Source organism: Chelmon rostratus, chromosome 3 (genome assembly GCF_017976325.1).
Source record: "Chelmon rostratus isolate fCheRos1 chromosome 3, fCheRos1.pri, whole genome shotgun sequence".
Classification (NCBI taxonomy): Eukaryota; Metazoa; Chordata; class Actinopteri; order Chaetodontiformes; family Chaetodontidae; genus Chelmon; species Chelmon rostratus.
Genome location: NC_055660.1, coordinates 3,671,347 through 3,691,901, shown reverse-complemented (window position 1 = coordinate 3,691,901; position 20,555 = coordinate 3,671,347). Strand labels below are relative to the sequence as shown.

The window sequence follows — 20,555 nt, the reverse complement described above, 5'->3', positions numbered from 1 at the left end:
CCTGCCTCCGCCGCTGTCAGGAGAAATGATCACATTTTTGTGAAATAAAATATTATGCTTGTTAAGCATCAGGAGCCGTCTGATTCTGCTCGGCAGGTGATTGATCGATCACACTGTACGCTGTAATTAATCTGAGCAGCGTGTTGCTTTGTCGAGGGAGGAACAAAACCTGAGCTTTCACAAGTTGGGAAAAGTGGAGAGGGCAGAAAAATGCTGCAATGCAGATCAGACACCAGGTGAAGTTAGTTTAAGGATCACCAGTAGGACACATTTTACATTTATTCCTCCTGAAGTGCTGATTTAAAAGAGGTTTGGATGATGTGTAAAACATGAGAATGAAATTATTCACAAAGTGTTTCTGAGCCCATGTAGTCACATCCTTCATACAATCATGTGTTGACAAAGTGGGAAACCTTTCATACCCAATCATGATGCTATCACCTGTTACCAATCAGCCTGTTTACCTGTGGAATGATCCAAACAGGTGTTTTTGGAGCGTTCCACATCTTTCCCAGTCTTTAGTTGCTCCCGTCCCAACTGGTTTGAAACGTGTTGCTGCATCAGATTCAGAATAAGCAGATATTTACTAAAATCAATGAAGCTGATGAGGTTTATATAAGCTTTTTTGGAATCGTGGTTTTAATTCGATGGCATATTTGAATATTTGTGCCCAGATAAATCGCTTTCAACAGAATTACATTTACATACGAGAGCACGGCCGCACACATGCACCATACGGCTCGTCTAATGCAGATCTGACCAGCCATGCACACCGTTCTTCTTTTCTAAATCTTTTCATGTCGGTGTTGTTGGGCTTACTTTCGGCCCACAGGTCGACAGGCCCACCACAGAGACTCCCACTTCTCCAGATGGCCGGTACACCCCTGCTGGCTCGGCGAACCCGTGCTTCACTAGCTGAGCTAAACTTCAAAGGTTCAGGATCATATAGTGTTTGTTCTCTGTTCTATAGTGGTCAATGTGCAGGCAAGGTTTAGGATATTTTTGGACACTATTTATTATCCTACAGAGTAATTTCTAGTGGCAGGTCGTTACATCTAAATATCTGTTTTCTACAGTGGACTCAAGACTTGAAATATAACAAACGGAGTGAGAAAATTCATTCACGACCTTCGCTTTTTAAACTCAAGTCTTTATTTGGACGCGTTATCCGGATCAGGAACAACGCATCTGAACATAATCGGATCTGCTCGATCACATCTGGAGGTAGTCTGGCTTGCCTTGTGTTCAGATCTTAGGTAGGTGTAAAAGCAATCCGTACAGCCGTGCCATGAAAGTGCCAAAAGATGTGTTATTCAACAGAACTGCGTGGAAAATGAAAGCAATGTGGGGGGGGGGGGGGGGGGGGGGGGGGGGGGGGGGGGGGGGGGGTGAAAGAAATAAACCGTGCAGCTGATCTGCTGTCAACACGAGAGCTGCAACGATTAGTCAATCAATAATATTAATGATAATAATAGCTTTATTTACACAGCACCTTTCCAAAACAGATGTCACAAAAGAAGGAAAAAGGCGAGTCAGAGTCAGAGCGACAGATGTTAGAAGAAGACGACCAGCTGAACAAGAGGCAGAAACTTTAAAAAAAAAAGGGAAATTAAGAGATTGATCTGCAAATATTTTGATAATCAATGAATCGTTTCAGTCAACATTTGCTGCTTAAATGTCAGGATTTGCTGTTTTATTTTCTTCATTTAGAAAATTGTGAGGAGCAATTTTTTTTGGGACATTTTGTAGACTCAAAAATTCATTGATTAACGGTGAAAACAATCGACAGACTGAAATAAGTTTTTTTTATACAAAGGAATAACTTCATGTATTACACTACAAGAGGAGACAGATTCACTCAGAATTTGCGTTTGACAAAGTTTATAAAGTTTCCTGTAACTTTCACAACTCAGAAAAAACGTCAGATTTTTAAAGGAGGTCTGGTGCTGATTTGCCGCCACCTGAAATTACTCCCGAACGGGTTTTGCTCTGGAGGACAAAGATCTGATCTGAACGAGGATAAAATTATCAGGAGTAAACACAAAGACAAGATCGAATCATTTATTACTCAGATAACTAGTTGGAATAGACAGTTAAGAAATGATAAAAAAGAAATATATAAATTATATCGTCTCATATTCCTGTTTTTTTTTGTTTGTTTGTTTTTTGCAGAAAAAGTCAGCAAATCCAACAACCACAAAGACAGTAACATGGTGGGAATAAACAGGTGAGTCCATAATATTCAATCATAAATGTGACATATTTGATGTCCGTCACTTGAATACGTGTTTAAGTTGGTCGCCATGTGACCGTTAGTGTCGCGCTTCATGTTTCAGTCCGTTCCTGGACGAGTGCTTCAGACAATCACCCTTTAACTCGGGCTCCAAGAGCTCATCCCCAGCAGAGGCCAGCTCTTCTACCAGAGCGGCGTTTCATGGTAAGATGCATGTAGCGCGCACACACACACACACAGAGTACAGGAAGATATCACTAGCACGTTGTTGCAGGACGTAGATGGATGGGCATGATCTTTGCTCTCATTGTGTCTTTTAGAGCTGCAGCTTTAGTCGAATAATCCATCAGTCAGTTGACAGAAAATTCATCTGTAAATATTGTGATAATTGAAATAATTTTTCAGGCAAACATGTCAAACAATTCCTGCCTCCAGCTTCTCTGTGAATATTTGCTGTTTTTCTTTGTCACATATGGCAGAAATTTTAACATCTTTCGGTTCTGGACACAACATGCAGAACTGAAGACGTCATCCTGATCTCAAAGAAGCTGTTGACGCCATTTTTCTACTGTTTTCTAATGTGTCATAGATTAAGAAAATAATCAGCAGATGAATCATTGATGAAAATAACCTTTTCGTAAGTACGATATCCTCAAAGACGTGAATCCAAGGCTACATGTGATTCTCACTGTATCTGCTTAGAGAAATAGTTGTTTATGCTCATTATACACATACTGTGCATGCGTGTCAGGGTTCTCCTGAGGTTCCTGGAGGGGGAGGTGCTGGAGTTCTGATGGAGGGGTTGTGTGTTAATGCAGTTTGGGGGTCCGCCTTTAGAAAAACGTTATGTTATTTGACTGAAAACTATGCGTTTTCACATAATTTTAGACAATTATCATTTATTGAAATAAGTCACAGGTTGTGGTTCTGCTCATTGTACTCACGTGTCCTGAAGTAATCCTTCACATTTCACATAAAAAGATAATAATCACAAAGTGACACTGGTTAAAAAAGCCTGAAAGTGAAGGGGTTTGAACTGCGATCGTCAGGGCGAGGCCACTAACCAGCTGTGGTGTTTCTCTTTATCTTCTCTTCTTTATCAGGTTTCCTCCTGGTTGTTTCCATCACTCGAGAATGGGGCTTTTTCAAATAATCATTTAAAAAACAGGATTAGAATGGTTTTATATTTTTAATAAATATGTTCATCCAGCAGAAACAGCGTTATGCACTCAATAACGTCTCATCTGAAATGTCAGTGAAATAAATAACATTCATCAAAATGCTGAGTGAAGTTTAGAAAGAGTGAAAAAACTCCTCCGCTCTCACTCAGCATTGCACCACGCGTGAAGACACCTTTTCAATCCGAGTCTACGGCCACAAGGACGCATCACAATTAACCACCTCCAACTTTACATGATCTCCCCCTCCCCTCTGGTAAACCCTCCTCCCCGCCTTTCATATTCCGAGCTCCATCCGGCCTCTCTGCGCTCTCGCACATTTCCCCATCCTGAAGGCCTCTGCCCAGGGCATCCCCCGTCTCCCTCTCCTCCCCTCTTCCCTGGCATCCCAGAACTTCCCTCCATGTTCCTTTGGCAGTGAGAGATCCAGAGGTTAATTAGCTTGTGCCAGCTTTGCCTGCCCCTCTGCCAGTTAATGAAAATCTGATTGGCTTCTGGGTGTCAAGAGTGTCCTGAAAGTTAATTCGCCCAGCCCACCTCCCCTTTCCCTTGTGTGTTTAAGCTTCAGATCCAGCCTCTGCTGCTCGCTCGTTTACTGTTGCACAGTTTTACTCTTTTCTCCGCTTCATATGTGTCCGTCCACACACGTTCTTCATCTTTTACTGTCTTCATTTTCTTTTTCTCTCTGCTGAAAGCATCTCCAGTCGGCTGGACTCTGCTGTTAGTTCACCTTTCTCACAGCACCCGGCATTGAGAGGCTCATATGTCTGCTTCATTGTTTTATACGTATAATTCACTGGTTATAAAATTATTTCTGGGTGATGAGTTTATCTGCTGCGTCATGATTGTCTCACTGTTTATTTAAAGGAAACGGCGACATCGTTACTGCAGATATTTTAATAATGTATTTGTCAATGCACCTGTATTTATAGAGGGGAAGATTTGTATTATTAGAATCATGTTTTGATTAAAAACTACGATAAAAGGACTGAAGTTTGATGGACAGTGACCATTTCTCTGCAGTTCTCTCTATTAATGCAGAAATAGAGATTCTGGGCCATACAGAAAGAATACACGAGCAGGAGTTTTCCATCTTCTCCCTTCAGTCTGGGGTTTAGCACAGTCCTTAATATCTTGTTTGTGTCCCTCTCTCTCCAACTCTAATAGCGCTAATTAACCCATTAACCACTTCAAGGCCCACGCCACTCCATAACTGGCTTAATCATCAGTGTGTTTGCCGGGTCGCGGCCTCGAGAAGCTGCCCTGACCAGGCCGTCCCCCGGTCTCACTTGTGACTTAATGCTTTTACGGACTTATCTTGAGCTACAAGCACCATAAGAAGGTCCAGGATTCTCGGAATAAGCCACACACAGACAATGAGTTTGGAGAAAAGAGGTGCGAATAGCCGGTCGAAGTGGGATGCGAGGGCCATCGCGGCGAGAGGCAGCTAATGCAGGAGGTCAGGAAGTCCGTGATCTGCGGGTGGGCTGAGGTCGCAGTAACTCGTGTCTGTCTGCTGCCTCCTTTACCACCTGTGTGCATGCATTTACCATCACACACACACACACACACACACACACACACACACATTTGTTAGAGTGGTGAGTCAAGGACCTGCAGTTGAAAGGAGGTAAAGATATTCAGTGCACAGTTATATAAAACTAAGAAGTTCTCACATTGGAGAAGCTGCGTCCAGACAACATTTGGCATATTTGCTTAAAAATCAAATGAAATTTCTGTCAGTTGACTAATCATCTTGTCATTTCAGCTCTCGTTAAAACCGATCTACATGTCGCAGCAGTAATGTGCGGCTCATCGCTGATGTGTTGGAAACTCGGTTTCCTCGAAAAAATGCTGTGGAAAAAAAAGACGTGTAGTCATTACTTAATTAAATGCAGTTTGAACTTGCTGTATCTCCTCAAAGTTGAGTTCATGAAAATATTCTTTCAGTACTCCACATTATAATCGCTGCTTTATTCCCCTCAGAACATATTTAGGATTTCTGAGAACGATGCCATGTGATATAGGCCCAATTTATTCATCTTTTCTCCCAAATCAAGATAACATGAGACATGCAGTGCAATAAATTTTCATTATATTTGATTAATTATAGAACAGTTTTGGCACATATATTACTGCCTGTATTACAGGTACTTTGCATAAATGCATTTTGTGCGCTCAAATCAACCTGAACGTGCTCTATTCTGCTTTGACAGTTCAGAAAAACACTGTGACACGAGTAAAAGCAAGTAAACAAAGGCACAAAACAGAAATTTGCTAGTTTAGAGGGCAAAGAGGGGATTAAATATGTGAGACCAATTCAGAAAAAATGCTCCAAGGTTTGTGAGTCAGTGCAACAATAGTAAAACGTCCTTTCACACCACCTTCCAAAGCCAGTGCATCTGCTCTTTAACGTTTGTTTTTCACAATAGCTACCCCTGAAAGTGACAAAACACTCCTTGCTGTTCCTCATTGTGTCCTCACGCTCACAAACACCTTCATCAATGGGCTCGAACCCAAACTTTCTTCCCTTGGAGGACCAGAACTGAAACTTAATGGTGGGCCAACACCTTTTGTATTTACTGACTGACTTCGTTTTGCACGGTGCCTGTCGTGCTCAGATTGTGTAAAATAATTAATATCATTGGATCCTACATACATAAAGAACATTTCACCTCATAAAAAATAAAGCAGCCATTTTTTTTTCAATTTATTAACTTTTTTTCCCATTAACAAACATCTGGAGAGTCACATCGGGCTAACTTTGGCCCACTGGCTCCACTGTGGTGCTGTTTTTTTAGGAAAAAAAGACATTTTAGTGGTGAAATGTGCTTTGGAGAAGCTATCACCATTTTGCATATTGACCATAAACTGCACATTATGCGACTTAAAGATTCCTTTTCCGTTTTGTTTGTAGTCTATCAAGCTTCTGCGCACTGATTTCCATCTGCAGAGAATTAAAAGGTTCAGTGAGAGGGAGAAACTGAGCATCCTTTATTTACACAGCAAACAAAAAACAGAAACATTTTTCTTTATCTGATGCCTTCAAAGCACAAATGTTTTGTCCAAGGTCAGGCTGCGTAGCATGTTCTCTGAGCTATATAGGCAGTAAGTAGAAATCCTGCCTCTGTCTGCAGAAGCTGTGCAGCACATTGACAGAAGTGCAGCACATCTTTAGCCTTGCGGGCTCTGTTCTCTGCTCTGTGCCGTACTCACGTGGGGCGCTCGAAGTCAAAGCACAAACTTCGATTCTTCAGATTCTATGAAAGCGGCTGAAAAGTGTCGTCACTCGTTTGTTTCTTTGATGAAGAGGAGGAGGGAAGCGGGGCGACGCGCAGTAAGCAGAGCTGCAGCGATATGTGTGTGCTGCAGGCTTTAGAGCAAAGGACTGGTTTGCGGTTGACATTAAGAATGCATTTGCACTGCGTCCCACCCGCGGGCCAGACGAGGAGCATCTGTCAAACGGTAGCAGACAGGTTTCACTCTTGTGGGTTAGCAAATTAGCCCGCGGTGTATTAGTTGTGTTGTTTCACTGACTCTGAAGGGAACGAGGCTTCTCCTGATTAGATATGTCAGGAAATGTTACTGGAAGAGCAGATTTGTGGCACGTTTTCACAGATTAGTTCGCTGCTGTCACCTCATTTCGCGATGAGATACTTGCTGCGATGAACATTCGTGTATGAACCATTAATTAACCACAGGTTGAATTTCCTTCCTCTGCTTGTGAATTGTTATACGAGGGTATTGTGTCATATTTTATTTGTCGCCCTGCAGCCCCTCCAGCAGGGTGGAGGCCAGAAGCAGAGTGTGTAGTAATGCAGGCTGATCAGCATGGAAAACCACACAGCCTCCGTGGGAGGGATTAGGACTGATGGGTGGAGGGAGGGCAGATGGGCACCTTCACAGAAAGAGAAGACTGTATGAGATTATTATAGCTGGTAGCACATGTCTGATTAACTTTCTTTATTTTTTGAGATTGTGAAGGAACAGGTTTGACATTTTTTTGGAAGTAAGCTTATTCAACACAGAGCTCAGGAGCAGCAGGGAAGCAGCTAGCCAGGCCCCCCAAAGTTCAAGAACACACCTTCGTAGTACACCCACCTGTTAAAGCTCGCTAAGTTACAAAAACCGAAGCATGAAAACAAAAGGAGTGCTTTTATTGGGGGTAGTGTACCAGACACATCCACTTCCTGGTGTCTCAGCTGACCTGTGGTTTCCCCCTCTTTGTGGTCTTTGTGCTAAGCTTAGCTAACTGCCTGCTGGCTGTAGTGGAGTATCAGTCGAAAGCAAATACGAATGGGTGATACATGACTCCAGCTGTTTCACCGATGTTAAATCTCAGTGTCTGGGTTCAGACACATAACATGAACGGACTGTTACTAATCACAGCTTTACTCTGTTTGTTTCTGACCTTTATAGCATTCATCCCCGTCCTGCCCCCTCGTTTCCTGTCACCTCTCAACTGTCTGCTGTTGAATTAGAAAACAAAAGACCAAAACACCACAACCGGGACATGAGCGCACACCACAGCGGTGTGTTTTGGTTTGGTGGTTTCGACATCGATACGTATTGAACCGAAGTTACTTTGATTTATAGCAGTGTGACTTCACAGCCTTTGGTCCACCTGCAGATGCTTTCGTGGCCGATTGTGTCAGCGGTGAATGATGAGTATGGTTTTCTGCATGCGTGTGTGTGTGTTCCAGACTCGGAAAAGGATGATGGGGAGCCGGGAAACGGGATTGCCCAGTGGAGACTAAATGAACAGCTCTTCCCCTGTCCGGTCTGTGGCAAGGTGTTCGGCCGACAGCAGACTCTTTCCAGACATCTGTCTCTGCACACGGGTGAATAAACACGCACACACAGCGACATCATCAGCGCATGCGCCGCTGCCTTGTACGTTTGCTAATGCTAATGCTAATGCTAATGAACTCTCTGTAAATGTATAGATGTTAGCTGCTGTGTTTGTGCATGTGTGCTTGTCGTTGTGCTGCCCACAGTAAGTAAATAAGGCTTACTAGACTAGATTACCCTTCCTTTAAAGAGATTACTACCATGATTAGTCTCACTGGGAAAACTGCCCGTCTAATTACCCAGCTAGAGGGATGCCTTGCAGAGTATCCACACACACACACACACACACACACACACACACACACACACACACACACACACACACACACACAAGTGATTCTGATGCAGCCACGATTGGTTCCCTCTTTCACTTTCTCTCTTACAGACACGGGAGACTTCCTCAGGATGTAGCTGTACACTCCCTTGTGTCCTGATTACACTGTGTTTTCAAACTTGGCCCTTCTTTGCTCCAAATTGATCCATTCTAGCCCATCACTGTCTCCTGCGCTCCCTCTCTCTGTCCTTATTAGAGGGCGGGGGAAAAAAATAGAATGAATATCCTACTTAAACAATTTTATTTAAAGCAAATTATCGCTGGATTAGAAATTAATGCAACCTACTTGAGATTGCAGACTAAAGCTCTGGCTGCACAAATGGAGGCTCGTGTACGAAATGCCCCCACACAATTGGACATGCTCTCACATTTTGCGTGCACACGCCACATGCCACACACACACACACACCATCTGAGAGTGTTGGCTGTGAACAGCTTGGCCACACCACAGAGAGCAGAAGCAGGGGCATATGTCAGTGTGATGGTCTTTTTGGTTTCCCCGGCGACATAAAGGTTGCCTGGCTTCATGTCCTTGGGGCAAATGGGGTGTGGGTGTGTGTGTGTGTGTGTGTGTGTGTGTGTTTGAGGGGGAGTGAAAAGGATGTAATGTGCTGCTATGTTGATTTGTTTTGGGGTAAAAATGAAAGATTGTGTCTTTGTATTTTATTTTTTGCTTTGATCGATTGATTATGTCTGCGCGCGCCTCAGAGTTTCACCATCTTGTGGCATCTGCGGGAATATTCAGGTGCTTCCCTGAAAGGTTGATTGTGTCAGACATCACAAGGTGTTTTTCTTCCTCCTCCCAGGATCAGAGTTGCATGTGGGGTCAAGTGAAGGTGAGGCAGGGTTAGGCATTAAGCAATTAGGTTTAAGATAGCTTTAAAGGCTCAGAGGCTGAGCGCAACTTAATGAAATATCATCTGAGGTAATGTTTACAGTAACCCGGGGTCTTATGTCTGTATTTCGTTGCAGAAGAGAGGAAGTACAAGTGTCACCTGTGTCCTTACGCGGCCAAGTGCAGGGCTAACCTCAATCAGCACCTGACCATCCACTCTGTCAAGCTGGTCAACACAGACGCCGAGCAGATCGTCAGCGCTGTTACAGCCGACTCTGCCGAGCGCAAGAACTGCCCCTACTACTACAGGTAGTGATAACAGGCCAAAACGCAGCCCCTAACTCTTTTTAGGATGTCTCGAGCAGATGATCGTGGATTTTTTTTTTGATTGAGCTGTATCTGCTGCTTGATGCCCAGATATATATTACCTGATTTAATTTCTCCCAAACTGCCAAATGTTCTCTATTTTTGTATCGGGGAATGATGCTTATTTGCTTTCTTGAAAAGTGTCGGATGAGAAAATCAATACCACGCTCACATCTGTTCTTTAAAGGCCGTATGAAGCTACAGCCAGGAGACGGACGGCGTAGCTTAGCATAAAAACTGGAAGTTGGAAGCAGGAGGCTAGCATCAGCACCTCTGAAGCTCACTCGTCAATGTTAATCGTTTTTGTTTAATCTGTAGCCAGGCTAGCTGTTTCCCCCTGCCTACAGTCTTTATGCTAAGCTAAGCTCTCCTGGCTTTAGCTTCGTGTTGACGGCACAAACAAGCGAGCGTTCCCGATCTTCTCATCTAACTCTCAGCAAAGAAAGCCGAGGAGTGTGTTTCTCAAAATGTGGCTCTTTTATGTGGCTAATGATCTAAAAAGGGTTAACATCGCACCATGTTTGCAGCTTAGAAATACTGTATTTCCAGTAATCTTTAACAAATGAAAAGAAATGTATCCACACTGTCCCACTTAGCAATTCATGCAGGCATAATATAACACTAAAGCTGACGGCCTCCCCCCCCGTTATTCCTGCCATCTTCCTTCCTTCCTCTTCCTCTCTGTTCTCCGTCCAGCTGCCATGTGTGTGATTTCCAGACGGAGCTGAACGCCCAGTTTGTCAGCCACATGTCGCTCCATGTGGACAAGGAGCAGTGGATGTTCTCGCTCTGCTGCAGCGTCTGCGACTACGTCTGCATGGAGGAGAACGACATGAAGAACCACATTAGTACTGGACATGCAGGTACAGACTCCCTGATGAGCCGCTGGTGCTGAGTGACAGCATTAATAAGACCTCCTCTCTCTCTATGAGTTGGTGTAATGTAGGTTTGGAACTACATTATCATTTTTTCTGTTAATCTAGGAGAAAAACTTCCCATCTTCAAACTGCTTATTTTGTTTCCAATAGTCAAAAACCTAAACATATGCAATTTATTATTATTACATAGTACAAAGAAGAGAAACTGACACCAGAACTTGGCTTTTTTGCTTAAAAATGACAATTCATCAATTATCAAAATAGTTGCTGATTCTGACTCGTCTGACCGATCGATTCGTCTGCTAATCGTTTCAGAGCTAATGTTCTTGTTTCTGCTGTTCGTGCAGGGTTCTCAAAACGTGTCCTGGATAGTAGCAAAGTACATGATTCAACCCCTAGAACAATGATTTATGGAGTTATTTTCAAAATTACCCTCACATGTTAGAGTGGGTGGTAGCTTACACATTGTGGCTCTTGTTCACAGCTCAGAATAGAAATACAGTGCAGCACTTGGACAGTGACACATTTTCTATTGTTTTGGCTCTGTACTCCAACACACAGGGTTTAATTTTAAACAGCGACCAAGGTTAAAGAGCTGACTTTCAGCTTTAAGGGTTTTAAGAATTGGAGCCTTTTTCTTTTATATATAATCCCTCCAATTTCTCACAGCTATAAGGTTCCTGAATGTGTATGTTAATGTAACGCCCTCAAATTCAAGTTCAGACTGCGTGTGGTACCCTCACAGTCAGTGTTTCATGGAGGACAGCAGCTAATTATTACTGTCATTATCAATTAATCTGCTGTTTAGTTTTTACAATGAATCATTTTGTCTATAAAATGCCAGAAAATAGTAAAAAATGACTGAATTAATGCAACAAATACTCTAAAAACACTGGATATTCAGCTCACTCTTTAAGTATATGAGACTAAGAAAGCCAGCAGAAACACATGTGAGAACCTCTCACTCATTTTATTTGATTATTTTGGGCATGTTGCTTACAAAATGACGATTAATCAATCAGCAAGATCTGTGCTAATTAACTGATTGACTGATGGTTTCAGCTGTACTCTCATTGCAGATCCAGTGTGTTTGAGTTCAGAACCAACAGAGCAAACAAGCATCACTGTGTAAAGTCTGATGCACCGCCCTGTATCTTCCCAGCCTCTCACTGAATAGGAGAGGAACTCAGCAAACCGTCCTAATGCAACAGTAATTCACACTTGATGAACATACAGTCCTTCATCAGTTCAGAGGGCACAGAGAAAGACAAGCAGCAGAACTGGAGCCTCCTCCAGTCGACCTTCTTTGGGCTTTTAAAGCTGCTGGTGTGAACCCACGGTGGTCGATATGAGTGTTTTTGTCTAAAACAGCTTTGTCCAGTTTATTGCTGACATTTTGCTCTTCCACTGCTCCTCAACGTGTGTGTGTGTGTGTGCATGTTGTGCTTATGTGTGGGTGGGTGGGATTGTCCGGCCTAGACAGCTGAGGGGTCTTTCAGAGGCCACTGTGGCCTTGTTTATCTGAGAAGGTTGGCCCTTATCGTGCCTGAGGGGAAAAAATCAATAGGCCTTGGGTCCTTTGGAGACGAGCTGGGTTTACGATGCCACTGTGGCCATCTTTTAAGTCTCTCAGCCCGGCTTGGCATTTATCTCAGTCTCACACAAGATGGACACCACCACTGAACACAGACGTGTACGTCAGCGTGGCTTCACGCGGTCTACCCTCTGTGTGTGGAGATTGTAATAACTTGTCGGGGTCCCGCCCTGTTCGTTAAAGCGCTCGTACTTCACAGGGTGAGGCGGGCAGAGTGAATCCTGACCGTTGGGCTAGTTATCTGGTCGACTGCGTGGACACGCCCACGCAGGAGATGGTGAGCTCAGCAGGTGCCATAGTTCAAGCTGACCCCCCGTGAAGACTGGACTGTACGCGGGTAAAGGGTTGGTCGGGTGCCCCTCTCTGTCGGGGAAGGTGGTGAATTATGTGCATTCCTTCGCATCTACGCCGGATCCTTTGGCAGACTTTGCTCCTTTATTTCTCTTCCTACATCGTGAATGCTGCCGGGCAATCGTGCACAAAGGTATTTGGTAAAAGAGAAAATATTTTTCAGTTGAGGTGTGTTTCAAGGTTGAGGCCCACAAGCTCAGAAAGCAGCATCTTTTTTTTTTTTTTTTGCCTACATTCTGTGGCATTAGCCTTTTGGATGTTGTAAGAGAAGGCAAGTGTATGTTAAATACTGCAGCAGAGGAGATAAAAGCTTCCTCAAGCTGGTTCAATACTGTATTCAGAATGCTGCTGCGGGTGTGCTGTGAATGACCCTGGTATATTTAGACTTGATTGAAGCCAATTAATCACATCTTCTCCCGCTGTATGTAGTGTGCGTGCAGTCCTCTGTGTTTTAGGCTCTGCCTCGCGTGGTGTGTGCCTGTATTAAAAAGATAGGTCAACCATTTCAGGATCCGTGCAGCCTTTTCTCCCTCCTTTCACTCCCTCCTGAGTGAATGCCCTTTGTTGAGCTGTGCCCCGAGATGCTCCCGCCATCTTAGCTCCTTCGGCCGTGACCCGCGCCCCTCCCTCCGTCTCGCCCCCTCCCCTTCTAATTCCCTCTCTCTTCCCGGTGAATTGCGGACTTAGAGCGAGGGATCAATAAAAGCACGCTGCATCTTGATTTGACTGGCAGCGGGGCCTCAGCCGGAGCTCAGGACTGTCGAGGCTGCCTGCTCGCGTGCTGTTTGTGTGCGTGTACGTACCGATGGCGCTCATGAAAAAGGCCTGGTTCGACCTTATTCCTGTTTTCCTGTGGGTTTGCCTCACTCAACATCCTTTCTATCGCAGACTTCTCACTTTTCGCCATCTGTCCTCTTGTGTCCAGGTCTGAACTCAAGGAGTCCCCTCAGCGAGACCAAGAGCACCTCCTCGTCGCTCTCGGCCCTCAGCGATTCACTCAACAGCTCGGAGGGCGGAGACCTCACCCACGGTAACGAAGAACTCAGGGGCCTGCTCGCCCCGCCCTCCTCCGCAGGCAGCCAGTCCAGCTCTGGAAGCCACTCGGGATCAGGAACTGAGGACAAGTCTGACAAAGGCAAGGAACCGCGGCAACTATTGCACACTGATAAACGATAAACATACGTCCCTGAAGTATTTCTCCACAGCAGTGTATATAAACCCACCAACTGTCATCAAACTATGAGTCCAATGTTGTTAAATCCTGATTGGTGTATGCAAAAATGTTCTAACTTTGGCAGAAAGTGGTGCATTCATGTTCATCCCTCACAGTAAGACGCTGATTAAGAAGATCTGTTTAGGGCCTTTCGAGCACGTCTAAAGTATAATTACCCTCATCTTCTGGAGCTCTGCTAAGAATAAACACTCGCTCTTTGCTCAGAAAGCTGCTCTCGCCTGGTGACAGACCAAAAAACGGGCATCGAGAAGACGAGGGGCCGTTCAGAGACACGCACGTTAATCCGGAACAGTCGCAGAATGCTGCAAACGACTTCCGAAGTGACGAAATTACATGTTGACTTCATTCACTGGATTGTGCTCGTGTGTGGCCCAGTCCAGGCTGTTCTGAATTAGTCTTCTTCTTCCATTAAGTAACCCGACAGTGCAGTCTGCCAATTTTACACGTAACAGTTTCTCAAGATGGCGCCGCACGAGTGGCAGCCTGTTACTGCAGCTCTCTCTCACCGTCGAGCTTTCTCTTGTCCGAACGAGCAGTTTACTAGTCGCGAGGGGAAAAACACCCACAAGATGTACAGATTCATAACAGACAGGTTTTGTTAGAAAGGTTGGGTGTGGAGTTTGAAAGATGTGGGCATTTACCAGAGTAGGGTCCATTGTTTCAGCCTCAGCCGGATATCTCAGCTCCCGCTGCATTTACTCTTTTTTTTTAAAATCCATCTTCTGTAACTTTATGGAAGTGCAAAAGTAAATCACTGGACTACTAGTGTCAGCTTCTCTTATATACTCTATTTATGTGAGTGGGCTTTGTTAAACCCGACTTCTCCCTGTATCTGAACTCACTTTGTTCCTCTTTCAAGGACCACTCTGAGAGCTCTTCAGTCACGCTGAGTCTGAAGAGCACAACCAGACTCTGCGGCAAAATTATCAAATTTAAAATCGTCTAATAAAAACAATCACCCGCTCCCCTTTCCTTCTCTCCAGGCTTCGAGTGTGTCTTCTGCAATTTTGTGTGCAAGACGCGTAGCATGTATGAGCGGCACCTGCAGATCCACCTCATCACGCGAATGTTCGAGTGCGACGTCTGCCACAAGTTCCTCAAGACGCCCGAGCAGCTTCTGGAGCACAAGAAGTGCCACACCGTCCCCTCCGGAGGGCTCAAGTAAGGAAAGCAAGTACAGACAGAGGTTCCTAACTCCGCCCGTCCTTCCCCTCCCTCACCCCTCACCCCCTCAAGTCACTGCACACAGAAACACACACGCAGGATCAACACATTCATAGACCAGTGCAAGGGGGTGTGCTAGTATTTAAATATGCCTATTTAAAATTTGGCTTTATTTCAATTAAAGGATAACTTTCGTTTTTTACAACCTGGACCTTATTTGTAGCATTAAATACGACCATTTAAACACCCAGACAACTTTGGTGGCATTTGGAGTCGTTTTGAAGAAATTAGCCCCAGAGGAGCGGCGCGTATATCCGTATAATGCGAGTACTCGGGGCATCCATGCGCAGCCTCTATAAATGCATAATCTGCAGTGAAACTCGTTCATATTCCAATATTTTGTTATGATATGCTGGTGCTATTCCCCTCTGAGCCAGCGGTTAGCTGTAGTTTGGCACAGCTATGGTTCGTTATTGCGTATTCGTAGCCGACCGCCGCAGAGTTAGCCGTGTTGTGGCTGGCTGCTCGCAGTGCCCGGCGTTCGGTAATGACATCATCCACGTCAGAGATAGTTGTCTAGAGATGCCGGATGTTGATAACATGCCACCACGGCCTCAGAGGGGAATAGCACCAGCATATCATAACGAAATATTGGAATATGAACGAGTTTCGTGCCCCGAGTACTCGCATTATACGGATATACCCGCCGCTCCTCTGGGGCTAATTTCTTCAAAACGACTCCAAATGCCACCAAAGTTGTCTGGGTGTTTAAATGGTCGTATTTAATGCTACAAATAAGGTCCAGGTTGTAAAAAACGAAAGTTATCCTTTAAATGAAAAACTGTTGTCAGGCAATGGTTTCAGTTATTATTGTACATGCATGGATTGGTGCAGGCATTTCATGCACATAAAACTGGCCGGAGCTGATTGCGGCAGCCATACAGATGACACCTGTAAATCTTCATTCAGAAGACAGAAGCACAGATTCGTGCTCTATTTGAACACTATTCCAGCCATGTGTCCTTAATCAGTTAACCTCACTTTAATGTTCATTATCCGCAGCCAGCAAATGACATGATACAAGCTGTAGTTTAGCTCGACAGCCTCTCTTGGCAAGTGTAACTTACGAGACAGTGGTCTGTGGGTCTGCAGTGGCTGCTATGAACAGAAGGGAGAGTGGAAAGGAGATGGAAATGGGCTTCGCCTCAGGGTCTGTTGTTCCACTGCCCACAGCTAACAGCCATGCCAAAGAAGAATATCTGATGAAACCTGCATTCCAGAAAGCTACTTCTTTTCCCAAAAAACAGACATTGGCTATACTGCCCTGTGTGTTATAGAACATTTCCTGGCACACCCCTACAAGATAATCACTTAAGCAAGTGCACACACTCCAGAAATGTCCAATCACTTACATCCATAACATCATAGACTGGACTTAAAGGTAATCTGAATGCATACGTAACAAAACTAATGCTCACACAGCATGTCTAATACACAGCATGTCTTCTGAGGAACGACCCTAATGAGAAGCTTTAAGATGCAGCGTCCGAACCTCACTTCAGACCCACACATGTACACATATATGAAGAGGCACTGCTGCACACGCATCCGGGTTTAGATTAACCTTCCTTGATGAGGCAGCTTTGTTGTTGTAACATTGACTGTTTATGTAGTGCTAGTCTCCTCACACGCTTCCCTCTCCATCTCCATACTCCAGTCCCACAGGAGCCTTTGTTGTACTGTGACACGTTTGCGTCCCATTTCGGGCCTGTCAAGCTAACATAAAGACCATCTGTTGATCTCAGCATCCACACCACACACACTGACGACGCTGGTGACTTTATCTGATCGCAATACGTGACTTCAGTTCTGGGGTGGCTGCTTCAGCGTATGACAGCGTTTGCCTAAATGTTTAGGAGAAAAATGCAGCTTCATTTCAAATAACACAAGACATTTTTTTTTGCGTTTCAGTTGCTCCCATAACTCCAGTGTGTGCATGTGCAGAACCATTGAGTGTCATTATGATTATCGCCTCATCTTGTCATAAACGAGGATCTGTATTCTACATCGTTTTTTTTTTTTTTTCCTGTGCAGCCATCAGTGGAGTTAGGATGTCGTCAACATTGCCAAATGTCTGGAAATGGTAGCATTTCACTAAATGTAAACTAGGACGCTGCCAACACAGTTACATGGACTTTAAACTTTAGACAAATCCTGAGGATAACAGAACACAAACACACAAGAAGCCCCCTCAGAGCTCAAAGAGCTTCACACAGCATCTTTAGTCGCCAACGTGAAGATCTGCTGCTAGCTGTAGTGTGTGAGTGAATACATTCAACAGTTTGAAATGTTTCTTCTGTCTGGTGCTAATGTTTCTGAAGCCAGATTGATTTCTTTGAGCTAGCATTCAAAAGGGAAAGAAACAGGTTATTTTCCTTTTGTTCAGCGGGGATGGAAGAAGTGAGCTCTTCTGATATTTTTACAGTTAGATTCATCAAAATCTGCTTCGACTCAACTTCTTTGTTGTACTGTTTACATCTGCACATGTGCGTTATATTTTCAGTTCTCCGAGGTTTACACAGTCTCTTAATCTACGTAAACCACATTTAGATTTTCTTTCAGAAGCTGGCAGGATTTAGCCAAACAGGTGCAGGATGAGTTAATGGACCTTAAGGGCAAACCGGTTTCAGATAAACTCCTATTGCCCACGTTTTCGGACCACCAAGGTCCAGATAAAGATTTTTTCCAGACCGGTGTGTACACGTGTGCACACTTGAGCAATGTGAAGTGTTTCTAGAATTGTAGGAGTGTATAGAAAGGGAGAGAGGGCCTTGACCATTTCGAGGTTTTCTGAGGTGATTCTGTTCTGCAGGGTTTGTGAAGCGCTTTGGGGCCCAGAGCAGATGAAAGGTGCTATTTAAATGTAAGTGCCACTCCATTCCTTCATTTCCCTTCATGTCCTACTGCTCCAACCTTTTCTCCTGCCTGTCACCACCCCCCCCACAACCCCCCTCCTCCTCCTCCTCCTCCACCCACACATATACCTGATCACCTCAATTCTCCCACCATTAAACTGCCACACATACCACCATGAGCACACAGAACTGTACATGACACACACTTTTCCTTTACCTGTCCTTCTCCTCTTCATCATTCTGTGTTATTAAATTTCAAGGTGTGTTTCGTGGTTTTGAATGTACACATCCTCTTAAACTGTCCTTTGCTTTTGTGTGTCGTGTCCTCCCTCCCTGCTGCCCTCTTGTCGCGTTCCCCAGGTGCCCTTTCTGCATCTACTCCACCAATCGTCCAGCGGCCATGGAGTGCCACCTAAAGACGCACTGTAAGATGGAGTACCGCTGCCGCATCTGTCAGGGACTGTGGCCCGACCAGACCTCACTGGAGGCCCACATGCGCGGGCACCGCCTGGGCAACCACTACAAGTGTGAGCAGTGTGGCTACTTGTCCAAGACGGCCAATAAGCTGATCGAGCATGTGCGTGTGCACACGGGCGAGCGGCCCTTCCACTGCGACCGCTGCTCTTATAGCTGCAAGCGCAAGGACAACCTCAACCTGCACAAGAAGCTGAAGCACGCGCCGCGCCAGACTTTCGGCTGCCAAGAGTGCCCTTTCACCACCACACACCCCTTCGTCTTCAGCCGCCACCTAAAGAAACACCAGAGCGGAGGAGCGGGGGGCCTGGGCGGAGGCCTGGGAGGAGAAGAAGAGGAGGACGATGAGGAGGCAGGAGAAGAGGAGCTGCCACTCCAGGGAACATCTCCCGGGGGCTCGTTGTCGCGGAAGAGCCAGGAGAACTTGCTGTTCGGCGGAGGAGGGGGGAGCAGCGGAGGGAGCGGGAGCAACAGCCCTCTCATGAGTCTAACGGCGTCCCAGGCGCTGCAGTCCGTGGCCCTGTCGCTCACGCTGGGCAAGTCCCGCCAGCCGGACGCCGCCGGCCCTCTGCACTGCCTGGTCAGCGCCAACGGCAACAGCGCCACCAGAAGCCCCGGCGGCCCGAGCGGCGGCGCCCCCTCCCTCTTCCTCCCCTCCTCCCGCCACGTGCTCGAGCAGTACAGGAACTGCGACCGGGCGCACCTGATCCCCCTCACCACCCTGTTCACCCACAACAGCCGCTTCACATTCCACTCGCACCTCCACTCCAGATGGCGGCCCGCCACATCTCCTCTCCTCTTCTCCTCCAGCTCGGCGTCCCCCTCCCGCTCTCCGCCCTCACCCGCCTCCCACAAACACTCCTTCCTGGCCTACCTGGGACTGATGGAGAGGGCCAAGACCGTTTGACCTCGCCCACCTCCTCTCCTCCTCCTCCTCCTCGCTCTTTCCCTCACTCCTCGGACGGTGGTGTGAATGACACTTGACCGCTGCAGTGGGAGCGACGTCTTTTCCAATCAGACCAGCAGAATAAGCTGGACCAGACAAACATATTGAAGAAAAGAAAAAAAAAAACATTTATAAGAGAAAAAGGCTGTACATGCTAAAAATGCATTTATATCAAAAAGCTGCTTTTCTTATCAGTTCTATCAATTGAATTATTACTACTTCAACTACTACTCTCTATTACCTTTTTTTTCTGTTTTTAAATGTCTGAATGACCTGGACCCAGTTGCATTATCTGAGGAAACTAACGTATCTCAGTTTTATAGATATTTTTCTTTAGTCGTTTGACGAGATAAAAAAGTTGAAAAAGATGAAACAAAACTTGCAAGTGCTATATTTTAGTGCATTTTTGTCTATTGCTATTATGCATCGAAATAGCATGCCTGTTTCCGTGTTTCAACTAGCTTTGACGTCATTAGGAAGCTAAATTCGAGATATCCTGAAGTGTTAGCGGTGCAACGTGGACAGAACCAATGAAACGGAACGCTTTTCATTGAAAAAGGCACGTTTCCAAAGCAACGCCTCAAACCACGCACTTACTTATTTATCAGTCTTGTACATAGTTTTGTAGCCCTTCCCCCGCCCATCTTTTTGATTTCTGTTGGTTTTTTGTATAATGGTGAAACCATATTATGCGTAGCTGCTGCCTGATGTCGCCTCTGCCTCAGAATAAATGTCAATCAAATGGGTTACTGGCTAATTTTAATACTTTCCTGTAACCTCACACAAGAAAGAGATAAGCTGTGATAATGTATATAAGGAACATATTCAATCTGACCGATCATGACAAGAAACATTCTACATTTATTACGACTAATTTGATCTGAATATAAATGTAAAATGATGCCGATGAATTTGCACTCGCAGGTGAATGACCAGTGAAATTACGAGACTCGTGGAGTTCTTTCTGAGACCGGGCGGACATCAGCGCAGCTTCATATGCAGAACTATGTATCACGCACCTATACTTAGAAGAGATATATGAGATAACCGTTTTGTGGAGGTGACCGGCTCCGGGTTAGCGAGCTACCCGCAGCCAGGGTCACCACAGGCCGATTCAATGGTGCTTTTTGGAGCTTTTTGTAATTTTTGTGTACAAAAAAAAGAAAAAAAAACTGTTCCAAAATGACTTGAATGAATGTATT

At 45.1% G+C, this 20,555-nt stretch overlaps 1 protein-coding gene across 2 annotated transcripts in view; it reads left to right on the top strand.

Annotated features, from left to right (window-relative positions):
• Window positions 1–19,519, top strand: part of znf827 (zinc finger protein 827) — a 65,004-nt gene extending 45,485 nt beyond the window's left edge. Inside the window, exons 7-15 of one of the 2 annotated variants that reach the window (XM_041934183.1) lie at window positions 2,173–2,227; window positions 2,337–2,437; window positions 8,115–8,252; window positions 9,569–9,740; window positions 10,494–10,660; window positions 13,546–13,755; window positions 14,838–15,015; window positions 17,891–17,941; window positions 18,294–18,431. In XM_041934183.1, the coding sequence (XP_041790117.1) occupies window positions 2,173–2,227; window positions 2,337–2,437; window positions 8,115–8,252; window positions 9,569–9,740; window positions 10,494–10,660; window positions 13,546–13,755; window positions 14,838–15,015; window positions 17,891–17,939 (1,070 nt within the window). In that variant the 3' untranslated portion in view covers window positions 17,940–17,941; window positions 18,294–18,431. Of the gene's footprint in view, window positions 1–2,172; window positions 2,228–2,336; window positions 2,438–8,114; window positions 8,253–9,568; window positions 9,741–10,493; window positions 10,661–13,545; window positions 13,756–14,837; window positions 15,016–17,890; window positions 17,942–18,293 lie in introns of both variants that reach the window. The other variant, XM_041934184.1, reaches the window with a different exon arrangement.
• The last annotated feature ends 1,036 nt before the right edge of the window (window positions 19,520–20,555 follow it).